The sequence below is a fragment of the Pseudopodoces humilis genome, chromosome 19 (assembly GCF_049639895.1).
Source record: "Pseudopodoces humilis isolate 2021_Gansu_Grassland_sample_001 chromosome 19, ASM4963989v1, whole genome shotgun sequence".
Lineage (NCBI taxonomy): Eukaryota > Metazoa > Chordata > Aves > Passeriformes > Paridae > Pseudopodoces > Pseudopodoces humilis.
Window position 1 is genome coordinate 189,186 of NC_142218.1, and position 18,263 is coordinate 207,448.

General features: G+C 43.0%; 1 protein-coding gene across 1 annotated transcript in view; it reads right to left on the reverse strand.

Annotated features, from left to right (window-relative positions):
• Positions 1 to 2,328: 2,328 nt before the first annotated feature.
• CPNE1 (copine 1) overlaps positions 2,329 to 18,263 on the reverse strand; it is an 84,483-nt gene continuing 68,548 nt past the window's right edge. The window contains 6 exon segments of the mRNA XM_088064741.1: positions 2,329 to 2,382; positions 2,385 to 2,447; positions 3,973 to 4,171; positions 4,173 to 4,201; positions 5,946 to 6,053; positions 6,056 to 6,081. Of these exon segments, the coding sequence (XP_087920867.1) occupies positions 2,329 to 2,382; positions 2,385 to 2,447; positions 3,973 to 4,171; positions 4,173 to 4,201; positions 5,946 to 6,053; positions 6,056 to 6,081 (479 nt within the window).

Consider the following 18,263-nt stretch of genomic DNA (forward strand, 5'->3'; position numbering starts at 1 on the left):
TGGACAGCTGCTATCCGCGGAAATGAAAAGCCACAGGAAAACTGTTTCTTGTGGAGAAGTCTCTATGGTATGACAAGAGAAAACTCCTCTCCCTACAAAGATTGATGAAAGACTGTTGTATAGTTGATACTGCTTTAACGTCCCAGGTTTTGTCTCTGCATGTTTAGTTGGGAAAATAAAAAGCTGGGCAGGCAGAAGAAAGGTTTCTGGATGTTTTATTCTGGTTTCTTATTCTTGTAGTCATGTGAATAAAGTTTCTTTTTTCCTTTTATGTTCTAAGCCTGTTTTTCCCTTCTCCTAATCCATATCTCACAGAGAGAAATGAGTAAGTGCCCTAATGGTTTTAGCAAGTGCTAAAACCCCCCATATTATTTAGTGAATTGGCTGGGAAACTCAAATTGGCAAATCTAAACCACTACAGCTATAAATTTAGAAGTTATGATAAAGGCGCATGGGTGCACGTGACCTAATAATCTATTGTCTGAAAGACAGATGCAGTGTGACAGAACTTAGCAAAGGTGATATGTTATAAAGTCAACTGTCCAAAATGTTATATACTGCTGTCTGAAGAAGAAATTTGTGACTACCTTTGAGCTATTGCTGACTTACTGCTTCTCTCCAAATCTTACGCCTTCAAGACTGATATCTTATCTGACTTTTTTGGGCAATAAATAATCTAAATAGCACAGTGGTCCCATCCCCTGTTATTTACAGCCCGACACTAGGTGTCAGGAAAGACAGTCCAGCTATCTCTAGAGGAATGTATAAATTTATGTAACCTGAGAGAACATATCATGGTCAAAATAGTTTTGAATAAAAAACTAGAACAGATTCATCTTGGCTCGGCAGTGGTCCTGACCCCACAGCCCTTCAAGCACAAGGTATGTAATAGAAGTTTGATGGCAGAGTCCACCCAGAACAATTAGTCTAGTTGAGGATGTGAATTCAACCCCAAGTTCTGTCTTCACTCAAGTTTGTAACTTAACTAGTTTCAGGGCCTAGATCACAGATGCAGTTTGCCAGTGTATTCTCACCATTTTCTAGTTTATCTGGTAGAACACACAAATTCTTTTGTAACTTCACAGTAAAGAAGCATCTCATCTTGTTGCAGGAAAGGGCTGTGGGATTCAGCAGTCTTAGAGATTAAAGGGGAAAAAAATTAACAAAGATGGACAACTCTCTCTGTTTTTTTTTGGATCTGACTGAACCTAGGCTCACTCAGATACTGAAACGCCACCATCCACATTGCTGGTAAACAAAGGGAGAGGTCAAGGAAGGAAATGAGAGTCCAGACGTTATCTAAGTCAAAGTAGAATATTTATTTATGTAATGAAAGTGATGACACTTGTAGTGCAATGACAAGCCCAAGTTTCTTTATCTCTACTTGGAAATTAACCATCTTCCTCAAAAAAATTGTGCTTTGCTATCATGTGCCCAGACCATGTAATGCACACTTCACACTACTGAGGATAAAGAAGCACCTCCTTGGAGTTCCACAGCTAAGTCCCTTCTTCATTTTGTAATTTGTGTGATATAAAGAATTAACTCAAAAGCATCTTCATTTCAATGTTTTCAACTGATGGATTTTTTAAAGTCACATTAATGTGACTCATTAATCTCATCTCAATCCCATTAATGATTAATCCTCATTTAACCTCCATAAATAATCAAAGTGCAATGTTCTTGAAATATAGCAATGGCTTCAAGCAGCAGTTCATCACAAAAAAAAAATTGTCTAATAGAAAAATGTGACTAAAAAGAACACAGAAATACATGGTCACTGAAACATAAAATATATACTGGCACTTTATAAAGGCACAACAGGAACTACCTCAGGCATCCAACCAACACTCTTTGGTCACATCCAGAAAAGAAGGGTCCCCATTTTGAAGGCGGCTTGATAGAAGACACTATCAAGGAGTACATTGTAAGTGTCACTACAGCAAACACGGGTGCAACACTTCTCTCCTCAGGCTCAGCACAAGAGAAGGTCAGTTCAGAGGCCCACCCTGATAGCGAGCAGCAGATGGGCTGTGCCAAGCAACTTTGTGTGGTGTGATGTGTCACAATGTGTCACTGTTGCAAGGCAGAAAACCAACAAGGTCAATCTTTCTCTGACAAAAACTTCCAGCACTTGGAGTTTTTCCTGTATTTACATGTCTTCTGATAGAAAAAGGAAAGGTCAAAGACTCAGTGCAAGCAGGTGAAAGAAATGGTGTGACTGGTGCAATCTCAAGGCACTGAACAACCAGAGTGTGCAAGGGAGAGTGTGGCTGCAGGCAGCTCTCTTTTACCAAAGTGCTACAGGTAGCCAGGGCTAGCTTGAATCTACATCACTTTGATTTCTGGCAGTTTCAGCAGGGGCCACCACTGCCATTTATAAAGTATGACACTAGCTGTTTGGGCACTTCAGCTAGAACCATCTGGGAAAGTGCTTCCTGGGGAGCCTGAAAAGAGAATAGGGAGAATAAATCAGAAATACCACGAAGAATAGATTTGGTAGCCTAGTGAAACATTATCTTAGAGAATCCAGAACTCCTTCCCCACTCATTCTGTTTTAAGAATTCATTGCTACAGCTTTAGGAGCACTTCCAGTCAGTCTCAGTGAACACTGCTGATGAAAACAGCTCATTCTCACCTCAACTTCAGACTCACATAGCCTTTATATGTCCCAAGTCTGAAAAACTGCCCCAGCCACTAGCAATGTGTCTTATTTTGGGTTTTCATTTGAATCACTCAAACAAATTGATCATGCGAAGTGCATGAACGCCAATGTCAACAGCGGAATTCAGGGAGCTGGTGAGTGACTGGACTGCTTTCAACAACAGGGAAGACTGATCTCAACTTCAGTCACTCATGGGCCTCAGTATCAGAGACTGACAATATTGTCATATGTATCTCAGTTCTTGGCCTAAATGTTCACACCCCAGGACAAAGAACATCCCCTTTAACCCAGCAATAGCCAAGAGATAGTATGCATAATCAATTATAAAATGAGGGCTCTCAAGAACTGCAAGACTGTGGGTGCGGAGGAGCCCGCCGAGCCCGAGATCCTGGCTCTCCACTGGAGACAAGATACTTCTCTGTAAGAGAGAGAAAATGTATCGCTCCCAGGGATCTTTGAGTTAGATATGTTAGAACTGTTGTGTTTCATTGTTGTTCCCCCCTGCTGTCCTACCCCGATACATGTAACTCGCGCTCCCCTCCCGCCCCTCTCCTCCCCTGCTGGTTTTTCAAGCAAAGCAGACACCCTACTCCAGGAGCCAGCCCGTGGCCTCTCTCCTGGGCCACCCTGGCCAATCTACCCACAAAACATCAATATGATGGATGGCGAAGTAATGGCGTTTATTGCAGGGGAATTTGACAATTTATAACTTAGGGTCATTGTGTTACTCCCATCTGCTCACGTCACACCTAAGTGCTATTGGCTAATTACAAGAAGTTTTACTATCCTAACAGAGAGGAGTTTTTGCTAACTTTCTGTTACATCCCGAAATCTTCCGCATCGCCGGGCCTTAAACTACAACACTCCCCCATAAATATCCCGGGTTTTCCCCTGTTCAGGAGATTAGCTGTTCCTGGCTTCCTTCACCAGAGCTCTGCCTGAATAAAGGTTTGTGCTTAGTGGAACGCTAGACCAGCTTTCTCGTCCATTCTTCCCGTGTCGCCTGCCCACCGCCACTGAGCTGAGCTGGAATCACTCGCCTGCCCGAAACTGCTCGCACGCACTTCAGCCCAGCCCTTTTCAGGGCTGCTTCTCTAGAGAAGTCGCGGTGCTCTGGGCTTTCCATCACCGTGACATGAGACAGCAAGACATTGCTTTGAACACGCCAACATCTCAACTCTCACTGGGAACAAGCAACACAGGTATGTCCTCTGAGCATGCAGCTTGCTGCCTTGTCAAGACCACAGTCGTTTTTAGGATGCATGCATCCTGGCACTGGAACTCTTCTGAATTTAAAAACAACATACATTTTTGAACTGTCGAAAAGGAACAAACTGAACAATGTCCCGTGCATCTGGCTCTCCTGTCATAGATTGCAGAACACCACTGTTTCCATCAAGGAACTCCATTGCTTTAAAATCAGCTTCACCAGCACCAACAATGATAATGGGCATGGGCAGCTTAGAGGCATTAACATTTACTTACCTAGTTTGGTCTAGATCAGTGATCTGTGATGATCAGCAAGATAAAGTATTGCTGAAACACATGAGAAAACATCCAGTGAGGTATTTCAACACCAGAGCTCACATAACTGAAGGTAGGTAGAGCACTCCCTTATGCTAGGAAAGGAATCAGATGTTTCTGTGCCTGAGACAAAACAAGAACATTAAAGAAACTCATGTTCATTTGCATTTTTTCCTATGCCTAATGATTTTCATTGTGCTCTTCCAATATTCTCTGCACTAGAAAAAAAAAGAAAGGATTAAGTTCAATTTATAAAAAACTATTGCATCAATTGGCAAAAATTACTACTAAATTAACGCAGCTACATACACAATTCACTGATATTTTAGTGACTGGTGTTCAGAAAGGCTAGAGGTACTTAATATCCCTGCAGTATAACTCAAAAAGGCTTGGTTCTTTAGTTATCAATAATTTAAATTAGAAGCATTAGAAGTATTAGAAATCTCAAAATACAGGAGTGATAAATAATATGAGATGCTCTAGAGATAACATGAAGGGAAGAATAGAGGAGCTTTTCCAGAAAGAAAGGAGCACCTCAAACCAATGCCTTAGCACGGCAAAATGTTTAAAATTTTTATAGCTTTCTAGAAGTTGAATACCTGGCTCTGAAATGAGCAACTGCTATATTTTTGAGATTTCTAATACTTCTAATGCTTCTAATTTTAAATAAAAATATATTACATAAATTATTATTATTAATATTATTAATAAATTATTAAGATATTAATATTAAAGAAATAGAATTTTTTTAAAAAAAAATAAGATAAAACTGAATTTCCAATTCAAAATCAGAGTTAACACAAATTGCTGTACCTGATTGCTGGCAGATTCTTTACTTAATAGTTAGGTTTAAATCAGAAAGAAAAAGTAGAGATATTTAACACATTACGAGAATTAGGATGATTTCTCCAAAGTGCTGGGAAGGTTAAAAAATACCCTCAGAAATGTAAGAAATAGATCTCCTTAGCCCAAGTGCCTCACAGCGTGGGAAATATATTTGATATACACACAAACATTAAGTAGCACCAAAAATACTGACACAGCTAGGTAGTAAAACAAGTAGCACAGTAAATGTCAAAGTTCTTTCTGACTGATCTGTCAAAATGAAATCAGCTAAAAATCTATCAGGACATCCAAGTTCTTCATCCTTAAACAAAATAAATGAAATTTAAAGAAATGAAGTAAAATTTTAACAGCAACCATAGCCACAACAGCACACAAACTACCTATACCAACCATAGAGAAGCATGGATGCCCTGCAACCAGCACACTGATTGAACAGTTCTCAGACTCCATGCCATTATGGTGGGACATATAGTCAAGCCCTCTGGTAGTTTCTTAGAGGCTTTTTCTCAACATTCTTGAAAGCAAAATTGTTTGGCACAAAACTATTCTATGTGCATGCCCTACAGGTGACAGAGCTGGGTAAGAGAGATTAGAATGAGGCAACTGCTGCCTCAGTCTAACTGGTCTAACAGGCAACACAGCACTCCTGTACAATGCGACAGTAAGTACAGTGCCAGCAAACTGGGAGAGAAATAAGTATCACTTGAACAATGACAGTAATCTGTCTACCCAGTATAGGTTCATATCAGTACGTACCAAGAGAACATTGATATGCTCTCTGTAGGCTGACAACCTAGAAGACCAAACTTGGGATTCCAAAGAAGGAAGATAACATCAATTTCCTATTCCATATTCAGGAAAACAGAAACATCATCCCAAAGCTGATCCACAGTAGAGGCGTTACACTAACTGCAGGAGTTCCTTTCGGCAGTGAGTGTGTTGCAAACCTCACCACATGGTTTATAATAAGAGAGAAGTTGGTTGGCCTGTAGAGTCAGATCTGAGGCAGAATCTGGTGCAGTAAGAATCCACTATTCCTTGGATCCCTACAACACAAGGAAGTAAAGCTGACACAAGGGGCAGCAATTCTTCCAGTAATTATTTTATAAGTGTTACTAAACAACATAGCCAAAAGACAACTCACACAGCTGTGAACTCCTGAAAGGCAAATAAGCAGCAGTATAACAGGAAATACAGAAAGTATAGAAATGAAAACAGTGGACAGGTGCAGAGATTGGATTTGTGCATTTCTTCCCCATTCTGCAATTCTTCACATCATTCTTTGTGCTTTTAACATCACAAAGCTCAGAATTCTAGCTTTTGAGCTGGCAGGGCTGATTGAGAAGGCTCTAAACTAGGTGTGAAGGAGGAAGGCAGTAAGACCAGGATGGCAGACATGAGCCTAGTGTTGGCATGCCAGCATCAGGGGGGAAATGAAAAACCCTGCTGAGGTGCATTTGTACCCTGCTGATTTTGAAGTGTGTGAGTATCACCAGAACACACTTGCACACTTACAGAGACAAGCATGGGAGTCCTATGCCAAAAGAAAAGCAGAAGGGAAACAGCAGAAAATTATCTCAAAGGAATTATGAATGTTCCTCCAGGAAGGGGATACAGCCAACAGCCCAGCTGAGTGATTTACACTAATGGCCAGAGCATGGGCAACAAGAGGATATGGAAGCCATTTGGGCTGCTAGAAAGACTAGCTATCTTGGTGCCGTTTTTGAAACTTGCTGGGACACCCATGGGAGTCCCATCACAAGAGTACAGCTATTGATAGCTACAGGCTGTGAGGAAGGAACAGGAGAGTAAGGAGAGATGGAAGGGCTGCCCTCTATGCCAAGGGGTGAAATGAGTGTGAGGAGCTGCCACTAAAGAACAGTTATGTGGGTAAAAATTAATCTCTAGGTAAAAATCAGTGACCATGGCAACAAAGGGAACTTTATGGTTGGGGTCTACTGCAGGCTGCCTGATCAAGTGAAGCCTGTTGAGGAAGACTTCCTGCTCCAGCTATCAAATACATTGTGCTCCACAGGCTCTTGTCCTGCTGGGGGACTTCAACTGTCCTGATATCTGCTGGGAACAGCACAGTGAGCTGTAGGCAATCCAGGAGACTCCTGGAAAGCATGAAGGATTCTTGACCCAGGTAATCAACAGCCCTGCCAGAGAGGATGCCTTACTGGATCTGTTGATCAACACAAAGCAGCTGATTGGGAACATTAAGATCAGAGGCAGGCTGCACTGCAGTGATCATGCACTGGTGGAATTGGCAGTCCTGAGGAATATGGGTCAGGTAAGAGTAAAGTTAGGCCCCTGATGGTTAGGAAAGCAGACTTTCAGCTCTTCAGGGAAATAGTCAGTGGGATACCCTAGGATACTGCCCTGAGGGACAAGGGAGAAGAAGAGAGCTTGACAGATTTTTAAGGAAACCTTCCACAGAACACAAGCGCTAGCAATCCCAGTAGCAAAAAACCAGGCAAGGAAGGCAAGAGACCAGCATAGCTGAGTAGGGAACTGCTGGTCAAACTAAAAGCAAAGGAACAAATGCATAGACATTTGAAGCTGAGACAGGTGACCCAGGAAGCGTATAAACTTTAGTTGTGTAGGGATGGCCAAGGTGGAGCTGGAACTGAATCTGGTAAGGTAAGCAAAGAGTAAAAGGAAAGGTTTCTACAGGCCCATTAACCAGAAAAGAAAAGTCAAACCCCCTGATCAACAATGCTAGAAAACTGGTAACAACAGGTGTGGAGGCTGAGGTACCCAATACCTTTTTTGCCTCAGTCTTCAAAGGCAAAGGGGTCCTTCCACACCTCTTGAGTGCATGGACAGCAGAATGAGGATTGGAGGAGTAAAGTCCATCCCACTGTAAGTAAAGATCAGGTACCTCTCCTGAGGTATTTGAATGTACTTAAGTCTATGGGACCCATAGATGCACCCCAGAGCCCTGAGTGAATTGTCTGATGGTATTACCAAGACACTCTCCGTGATATTTGAAAACTCATGGCAGTCAGGCAAAGACCCCAGTGACTGGAAAAGGGGAAACACTGTCCCTATCTTTTAAAAGGGTAAAAAGGAGGACCCTGGGAACTACCAGCTTGTCATTCTCACCCCTCTGCCTGGGAAGATCACGGAACAGACCCTCCTGGAAGCTCTGCTAAGGACATGGAAGTGATTCAGGATAGCCAGCATAGCTTCACCAAGGGCAAGTCCTCCCTGACCAACCCAGTGGCCTTGTACAATAGCATAGCTGAGTAGACAAGGGAGGGGACACAGATGTCATTTATCTGGACTTCTGTAAAGCCTTTAACACAGATCCCCACAACATCCTTCTCTCTAAATTGGAGAGAGATGGATTTGATGAGTGGACTGTTAGACGGATAACAAAGTGTGGATGCTAGCTTTGGAGCAGGCTGCAGGCTCCATGGCCTCTCAGTCCTTCCTGAGAAGCTAGCCTGAGAATTCATAGGAGGATTTCAAAACAATCCTCAGAAACAGATACAACTGCCAGGTGCTGTTTGTCTGTCCTCTTGTTTTCCTTGCAGGAGAAAGTCAGGGGGTGGTGAACCCCACTGACCAATGATGGTGATGTAGTGATTTACTAACCAATAAGTATTTTCCTTTCTGTAATTTCCACGAACTAATCTATATAACAAGCCTAGAGCAATAAACTAGAGATTTCTGCTGTTCTGACTCCCTTGAGAGTCTGTGTCGTTCTTTCCCGCCGTTCCTAATTAGAACTACAACAAAGAGCTTGGACAGCCACATCCAGAGAGTAGTGCTCAAAGGCTCAGAGTCCCAATGGACATCAGTGGCAAGTGGGGTCCCTCAGGTATTCATACTGGGACCAGTGTTATTTAATATCTTCATTAGTACATGAAGAGAACAAGTGTACCCTCAGCAGGTTTGCAGATGACACACCTGAAGGACAGGACCATTCAGAGGGACCTGGTCAAGCCTGAGAAATGGCCCATGGGAATCTCGTAAGGTTTAAGAAGGCCAGATGCTGGTGCTTCACTTGGGTTGGGTATCAGTTCCAGTATCGATCCAGACTGGGGCAGGAACAGATTGAGAACAGCCCTGATAAGAAGGATTTAGGGGTGCTGGTGGATGAGATGCTGCACACGCCTGACGCAAAAAAACAGAGACTGAGAAGGGGATTTGGCTGCACTGTTTCTCTGGTGTAGAAAACAAGCTTTAATAATAAATGCTGATCAGTTTTATGATACAGCTACATGGACTAACGTCGGTACAGAACTTTGGGAATCTATTCAAACAGGGGACAAAGAAGCTGGAAAGCTGGTATCTACTTATCATGCTGTACGGCTAATGGTAGAAGCAATGAAAGGATGGGCTTGTGTTGCAGCAGCTGCTGCTTGAGCTATTGCAGCAGCTGAAAAAGATAGAAAGAATGACAAAGAAGAAAATGATTTCTTGAAAACAAATTATATTAAGACCCCAAAAACTGTGTGGCTGGTGTCCAAGAGAGAATTTTGGGGAAGAAGGGATATTGACATAGATCCATGGGTGCCTCAACCCTTTCCCTCGGCACCACCATTGCCTGATATGCCTAGTATGCCTGCACATCCTTCACCTTTTCTGTCAGCCCCACCTGCTCCATCAGCACAGCAAGGCCCACTTGCTCCGTCAGCACAGCAAATTGATCCATCTCTTATGGAAATTGATGAGGACTTACTAGAAACATTTACCCTAAACTTCGGTCTGAACAACTTGTTCATTTGTTTCAAGAACAAGAAAAGGCAATGTCTGAGCTTTTGGATCACATGCAAAGGTTAGATAAGGGATCTTCAAAATGGGCTATTCAGGATGAATATCAGAAAGCCCATCAAGCTGTTAAGGATGGTTTAAAAGCAGTTGAAGAAAAGGTTTGTGTACCAGAAAAAGTAAGTGTTGCTAGAGGGCAGAGAGAGCCTGAAAAAAATTTTTTTAAGACTTAATTCATCAAGGAAATGCTGCAAACTAAAGAGTCAAACTAGAGGATGCATAAAGTAAATGTTAGAGGAAGGAGAAATGCGCCCAGAGAAAGCTGATAATTATTTATGTAGTAAATTTGGATGAGGTCTGACTCAAGAAGAGTGTTAGGTTTATGGAAAATATAAGTCAGATGGTGAAAAAGGAGACAGTAATGATTCTATTTCAGTTCCACTTCAGAAGTTTAATGATTGTTTACAAAGGAAGAAGGACAAATGAAACAATTCATAGATGTGTCCCTCTCCATCTGGACCAGTTCCTCCTCCAAGTCCTCCTCCATAAGATCCTAGTTATAGAATCACAGAATCACTAGGTTGGAAGAGACATTCAAGATCATAGAGTCTGACCCATGCCCTAATACCTCAACTAAACCATAGCACCGAGTGCCATATCCGGTCTTTTTTTAAACACATTCAGGGATGGTGATTCCACCACCTCCTTAGGCAGACTGTTCCAGTACTTTTTCCATGAAAAACTTTTTCCTAATATCCGACTTAAATTTCCCTTGGCAGAGCTTAAGGCTGTGTCCTTTCGTTCTGTCAGTGCTGCCTGGTGAAAGAGACCGACCCCCACCTGACTACAAGCACCATTCAGAGAGTTGTAGAGAGTGATAAGGTCACCTCTGAGTCTCCTTTTCTCCAGGCTAAACAACCCCAGCTCCCTCAGCTTCATAGGGCTTGTGTTCTAAGCCCTTCAGCAGCCTCATTGTCTCTTCTGGACGCACTCAAACATCTCAATGTTCTTCCTAAACTGAGGGGCCCAGAACTGGACACAGAACTCCAGGTGTGGCCTCACCAGTGCCGACTACAGGGGAAGAATGACCTTCCTGCTCCTGCTGGCCACACTGTTCTTGATACAGGCCAGGATGCTTTTGGCTTTCTTGGCCGCCAGGGCACACTGCTGGATAGTAGTTGGGTTTCAACCAGCACCCCCAGGTCCCTTTCTGCCTGGGCACTGCCAGCCACACCATCCCCAGCCTGTAGTGTTGCAGGGGGTTATTGTGACCAAAATGCAGGACTCAGCACTTGGACTTGTTAAATTTTATCCCATTGGACTTTGCCCATTCATCTAAATGTTCCAAGACTCTCTACAAATCCCTTCTACCTTCCAACAGATTGACACATGCTCCCAGCTTAGTGTCATCTGCAAATTTACTAATGAAGGACTCAATACCCTCATCCATGTCATCAATAAAAATATTGAACAGAACAGGCCCCAGCAAAGACCCCTGAGGGACACCACTGGTGACTGGTCCCCAGATGTATGCAGCCCCACTCACCACCACTCTCTGGGCCCAGCCATCCAGCCAGTTCTTAACCCAGCAAAGAGTGCTCCTGTCCAAGCTGAGGGTTGCCAGCTTTTTCAGGAGTGTGCTGTAGGATACAGTGTCAAGGGCCTTCCTGAAGTCCAAATAGACAACATCCACAGCCTTTCCTGCATCCACCAGGCGGGTCACCTATTCATAAAAGGAGACCATGTTGGTCAAACATGACCTACCTCTCCTAAACCCATGTTGGCTGGGTCTGATACCCTGGTCATCCTGTAAAGTGCTGCATGATGGCACTCAGTATAAACTGTTCCATTACCTTACCAGGTACTGAGGTCAGGCTGACTGGCCTATAATTACTAGGATCCTCCTTCCCACCCTTTTTGCGAATGGGTGTCACATTGGCCAGCTTCCAGTCATCTAGAACCTCACCAGTGAGCCAGGACTGCTGGTAAATGATGGAGAGCAGCTTTGCAAGCTCATCTGCCAGCTCCCTCATCACCCTGGGATGGATCCAATCTGGGCTTATAGATTTATGAACATCCAAGCAGCTCAACAGTTCTCTGACTGCCTCCTCTTGGATAACAGTGGGACCATTCTGCTCCCTGCCACCATCTACCAACCCAGGAGGACAGCTGTCCTGAAGGCAAGTTGCTTTCCCACTAAAGACTGAAGCAAAAAGGCATTAAGTACTTCTGCCTTCTCATAGTAGCATTTCTTTTAAAACTCTTTTTTCTGTTTCTCTGATTCTGCTGCATCTCTTCTGTATTTTTCTGTCTCTTCCTGGATCTCTCAGCCTCCTTTGGACTGAATTCTTTTGGGATCATCCCTCGTGGGGAGCCCTGCTTATCTCAGTTCTTATGATTTGAAGAAACTCCCGAGCTCATTAGAATCTTGTTTCTCGTGTTTATTAAAAGGTCATCACAAAACTTGGCAGGTCTCTCCAGGCTGGCTACACTAGGTTAATCTTTGCAATCTGGTACATTTCTTTCTTCTGATGGTACAAACAAGGTCTTGTGGCACTCTTCGTGTCTGATGCACAAAATGGCCCAGAACTACGCAGTTCTTTTATCTTTATACCTATTTTTACCCAAGTAACAATAGACACATATATTATTTTTCTTAATGACCCAATGACCCTTCGCCTATGTGCTACACTGCGGCATTTTCTGTCCAATCACTTACTATTACCCAAAAACCTCTAGAAGAAAAACATGAAGCAGAAAGAAGAAGGGACAAGAGACAACAGCATAAATCCTCCATCTTGTCTCTTGTTCTCTAAACTAACTTTTTCACCCAGTAATTTAAAAAAAACTTTCTGATCTACACACTTATACTTCTAGCTTTTTCTATCTAACTTTAACATCTGTTTTCATGTATCACCATGAAAACATTGTCATGAATTTCATGTTATATGAAATTCAGTGTTTTTCTGGATCTTAAAACTAAGTATCAGACACAAGGGCACACAACCTGTAACCCAGACTCCAACACTCATCTGCAATTACTAAGTTCCCTCCCTTATCCAATAGAGAACAATAAAGAACAGGGTGTTCTTGCTGTTAATATATTTGTAAAAACATTTTTTTATTGTCCTTTACAGAAGTCGACATTTTAATTTCAAACTGAGCTTTGGCCTAATTCCTTTTCTAGATGATCTAGCAGCCCCTTTAAATACTTCCTGAGAGAACTGACACTCCTTCCTATAAAAGATGTTCTGAGGATTCCCTCATCTGTCTCACAACCGTCTCAAGGACAGAGACTGAGACCCTGAATATCACAATGGACTTGTTTTAGCGGTTTGGGCCTAGCTGAGGTGGATGTTTGTTAAGTGATTGTTTGCAGGTGGTTGCATGGTACACTACCCTCGTTCCTGCTGGTGAGCAGAGGCTTGTGCGTGGTACCCTGTGCAATGGGTCTCCACGACACATTACCCTGGCTCCTGCTGGTGAGCAAAGGCTTGCAAGACGTGGTTTGCTCTGTACTCTACACCTGCCCCCTGCGCAATGGAATTCATCACAGTGATCACCAATCTCCTCTGGTTTTGGCCCTGTGCCCCTCGTTTTGTAAAAGACTATAAAATTACACCCCAAATTTACCTTCCTTTGAGATCTCCCCAACAGACAGAGGACTGCATTGTTGGACGGCTGAGTGGACTTCAACGTTGGTAGCTCTAATCCCCTTACTCTCTTTTCCTTATGCTTTACTTTCCCCTCTTTTCCCTCTATCACATATTAGTGCTGATGAGCACTCAGTAAAGTGTATTTTGCTGTTTAAGTCCCTGGTTTGCTGATAATCTTTTGTACTCTAAGACCAACTAAAAGAACCACATCACGAATCCCACCTTGCGGATCATGACACTTCCAAAGATGATACATCCTTTTTTCGTTTCTAAGTTCCTCCAGAACCTCCTTGCCCCTCCAGGCTGGACATTTGCCTTGTCGACTTGTCTTTCAGCATACAGGGCCAGTCTGTTCCTGTGCCCTCAAGAACTCCATTTGAAAGCGCATCCACCTTTCCTGGACTCCTTTATTTTTAAGGGCTGCTTCCCAAGGAACTCTCTGAATAAGCCTCCTGAAGAGGCCAAAGTTTGTCCTCCAGAAGTCCAATGTAAAAGACTTATTTTTCTTCCCCCTGATTTCACTAAGTATCAAGAATTCTATAATTTCGTGATCACTGTGCCCCAAGCGGCCTTCAACTACCACGTAGCTCACCAGCCCATCTCTATTTGCAAACAGCAGATCTTACATAGCCCTTCCCCTGGTGAACTCGCCCACCAGCTGCAACAAAAAATTGTCCTCCATGCACTCTAAAAATTTCCCGGACTGCCTCTTTTCTACTGTATTAAGCACCCAGCAGATATCTGGCAGGTTGAAGTCACCTACAAGAGCAAGGGCTGGTGATCCTGAGACATTCTCCAGCTGTTTATGGAATAAATTGTCCACCTCTTCTTCCTGGTTGTGTGGACAATAACGGACTCCCAGTAGGATGTCAGTCTTGTTGGCCTTCCCCATAATTCTCACCCATACACATTCAACTTGGTCATCACTAGTTTCAATACCTTACGGTGTCATAACCCTCCCTAACATAAAAGGCCACCCTTCTACTTCTCCGTTTCCTGTCTCTTCTGAAGAGCTTGTAGCCATTCAGTGCAGTGCCTCAACTATGTGAGTCGTCCCACCACATTTCTGTGATGGCAACTGCATCATAGCTTTGCTGTTGCACCATGGCCTCCAGCTCCTCTTGTTACCCTTGCTGTGCACATTGGTATACATGTGCCTCAGATGGAGTACTGATTTCATCCCCAACTCAGGTTTTCCACACTTGGGCCTGCTTCCAGACAACCCAGGTACATCCCCTTCCCCCTTCAAACTTAGTTTAAAGCCCTCTCAACGAGGTCTGGCAGTTCATGAGCTAAAAACCTTCTGCCCTTAACAGAGATGGAGTCCATCTGGTTCTAGCAGGGCAGGTGCCGTAAAACTTGCCCCATCATCAAAGAACCCAAAATTTTTCCAATTACACCAACTCTTGAGCCATTTGTTGATGATGTGAGTTTTCCTATTCCCTTCACCATTTTTCTGAGCCTCTAAAGGACTGAGGAAAAGACCACCTGTGCCCCTGCCCTATCAACCATTTGACCTAATACCCTAAAGTCCCTTTTAATTGCCCTTACACTCCTCTTTTCAATCTCATCACTACCAGCCTGAAGTATCAGCAGTGGGTAATAATCAGAGGGCCGAATCGGCCCAGGAAGTCTCTCAGTGTTATCACACCCAGGCCTCAGGAAGGCAGCAGACCTCCCTGTAGGATGAGTCCAGTCGACATAGAGGGCCCTCTGTTCCCCTCAGAAGGGAGTCACCTACTACTATTACCCTTTTTTTTAATGTTAGTGTTGATGATCTGTCTTTGAGATGAGTCTTGGTTGGGAGGTTTACTGGGCATGTAATTTTCTCCTAAATCATCAAAATTATAATCATAATAATCAAAATATCTGGCTGACTCTCTAGATGCAGGGGTTCATACCTATTCTGAAGTGGTACCAGTCTAGGGGATGGGGGTTGGGAGAAATTTTTATTATTATCTCACTGAGCAGGGACCCATTCCCAACCCCCTTCACCTACCAGGTGCTCTTCAATTGTCTTACAAGGGGAGGCATGGGAGTCCCCTGACGCTTAGTGGACTTCTCTCAAGGATGAAAAAGCTGAAATCCACCAATTTATTTCCCTTTCACTTTCCCTAATACTCCTTAGCCTTTCAACTTCCTCTCTCAACTCAGCCACCAGCAAAAGAAGATCGTTCACTTGTTCACACCACAGGCAGGTTTCCTCCGCAACACCCCCTGATGCCAGTGATAAACACTACACACAGGAATGGGTCTAGACAGACACATCCTTTTTGGAGGGTTTCATTTGGTTACCTACACTTGTACTAAACACAATTTGAGATCGTGTAACAACCATTACTAACAGAGACCCAAAAAAAACCAATCCAAACAAACTCAAAAACAAAGACCTTACCAGCTAGAAAGAAACGTGCAGCCCTGCCTGCTTGCCCTGCTTGCACGAACTGCCATGCAAAGTGTCCTGCCACACCTTCAGACAAGTGCCATGCCCCTGTTTGCCTGCTCTTGCTCACCTTGCCCCAGGTTGCCGTGCTCCCTACAGGCCTCTTATAATCAGCCACTCACAATGAAGAATGATGAGCGAAGGAAGCTCCACCCCACTCCTGCATGACTCACAAAGCAAGAAATATAAAGAAGGAAAAAGATGGAGTGGAGTTATCGAACATGCAGTTATCGAAGGACAAATATTACCATCGAGTATCAGTGCCATGCCAGTCTACTTGCAAGGTGATCAATGATTTTGGCATCCAATTGATTGGAAAACGGTCAGTCAATTGCAAAGGAAATGGATTTTGGATAGGATAATAGGTTATGAGTGCAATACAATCCTTTTTTCGAAATCAGGACCTTATGCCTACTGATATTAGAACACTTTTAGAAATTATTCTTCCTCCTACAGCATTTATGCTGTTTAAAGACAAATGGCACGAAAGATGTGAGGTTGCTATGGTTGAAAACCTTAACCAGCTGGGAAATGACCCTTTATGGTTTGCTACCCTCAAACAACTTATGGGTACTGAACAATATCAAAGTGGGGCTGCATGAGCTGCCTTACATCCGTGTATAACTCAATAATCACAGGTGTTGGCATTAGCTACACTGCAAGAATTACCTCAAATTGGCACACCTAGCTTGCAATATCATAGAATAAGGCAGAAACTAGATGAAGCTTATATGAAGTTTATTGATTGTCTCAAAGAAGCCTTAGACAGTGCACCCAGTCTTTCACCTGATGCTAAAAAAGCAGTGGGAAAAGATTTAGCATATCAGAATGCAAATCAGTGATGTCAACAAATAATTCTCAGTCTCCCTCAGGGGGCTAGCCTCAGTCAAATAGCAGAAACATGTTCTAGACTACCACAACTCATGGAAGAGCAAGAGAAAGCCAATATTCATGCAAAATCCCTTGCAGCATCTCTGCATCCCACAGTGATCCAAGGAAAGGGGGATTTAGGACCTAAGAGTATTAGGAAAACCAAAGGCTGTTTTCTGTATGGGAAGCTTTATCATTTTAAAAAACAATGTCCACAAGCAAAGAAGAGTGCACCAGCTACCAAATTTGTTGGTATCTGCAATCTCTGTAATAAGTTTGGACATAAGGCTAATGATTGTTGATCCAGATATAAGAAGGATGGAACTCCTTTGTCAGGAAACTTCCCAGAGAGTACCTTGACAGGGAGCACCAAGACACCAAAATTCCCCCAAGATGAGCTTTCAGCAGCCACACCAGGAAGCGCAGGCCTTGATTTGGCTGTGGGAGTCGACATCACCAATAAAAGATGATTTGGTACATGTAATTCCCTCCAAAGTCACAGGACCTTTGGGGCATGGATTAAGTGCATTATTGATAGGATGATCATCAGCTTCAAAACAAAGATTGATAATTATCCCTGGATTAATTGACTCTGACTATACTGGACAAATTGGAATAATATTAAAAGTATTGAATCCTCCAGTCACATTACCAAAGGATGACCACATTGCTCAATTGATTCCATTTCAAGCATAGGTTTTCAAGGCTCAGAACAAAGAATGCAGAGACCAAAGCTTTGGATCCACTGGTGCTGTGACTGTTACCTTTACATAAACAATAGTAATGAACCGGTAAGGTCAATAATATTGCAAGGTTCAGATAGACTCATAATTCAGTGTAATCAAGTTATGCTTGACACTGCTGCAGACGTTGCTGTTATACCTCAAGCTGCATGGCCACCTTCTTGGCTTTTAGCTCCAGCAACCAACATGGCTGTAGGTATTGGTGGAGTATCGTCTACACAACAAAGTGCACGTTTTATTACCATTATTGATGACAAGGAAGGACTTAGAGCACAAATTAAATCATACTAATTAAATTAAATTAAACATAATTTAATTTAATAATTTAATTAATTTAATTAAATTAATTAAACATACACAAATGTGTACTACACACAACTTTGTGGTTGCTTGGTCAAGATATCTTATCCCAATGGGGGTGTGTAATGCATCCACGTTTTTAGAAGCGGCCATTGCAACGAGCGGCCCATGTCCAACATTAAAGCTGAAATGGCTAATGGGCACCCCTGTGTCCGTTGATCAATGGCCACTACCAGAAAAGAAGATCACTCATTTGAAAGAATTAGTGCAAGAACAATTGACTGCAGGGCATCTTGTGCAATCTATCAGCCCATGGAGCATGCCTGTGTTCACCATCTAGAAAAAAATCAGGAAAATAGTGATTACTGAAAGATTTGCAAGCAGTCAACCTGGTCATGCAAGATATGGTAGCCTGGACTACCCAATCCAGCCATGCTCCCTCAAGACTGGGATATTGTGGTCATAGATCTCAAAGATTGTTTTTTCACTATTCT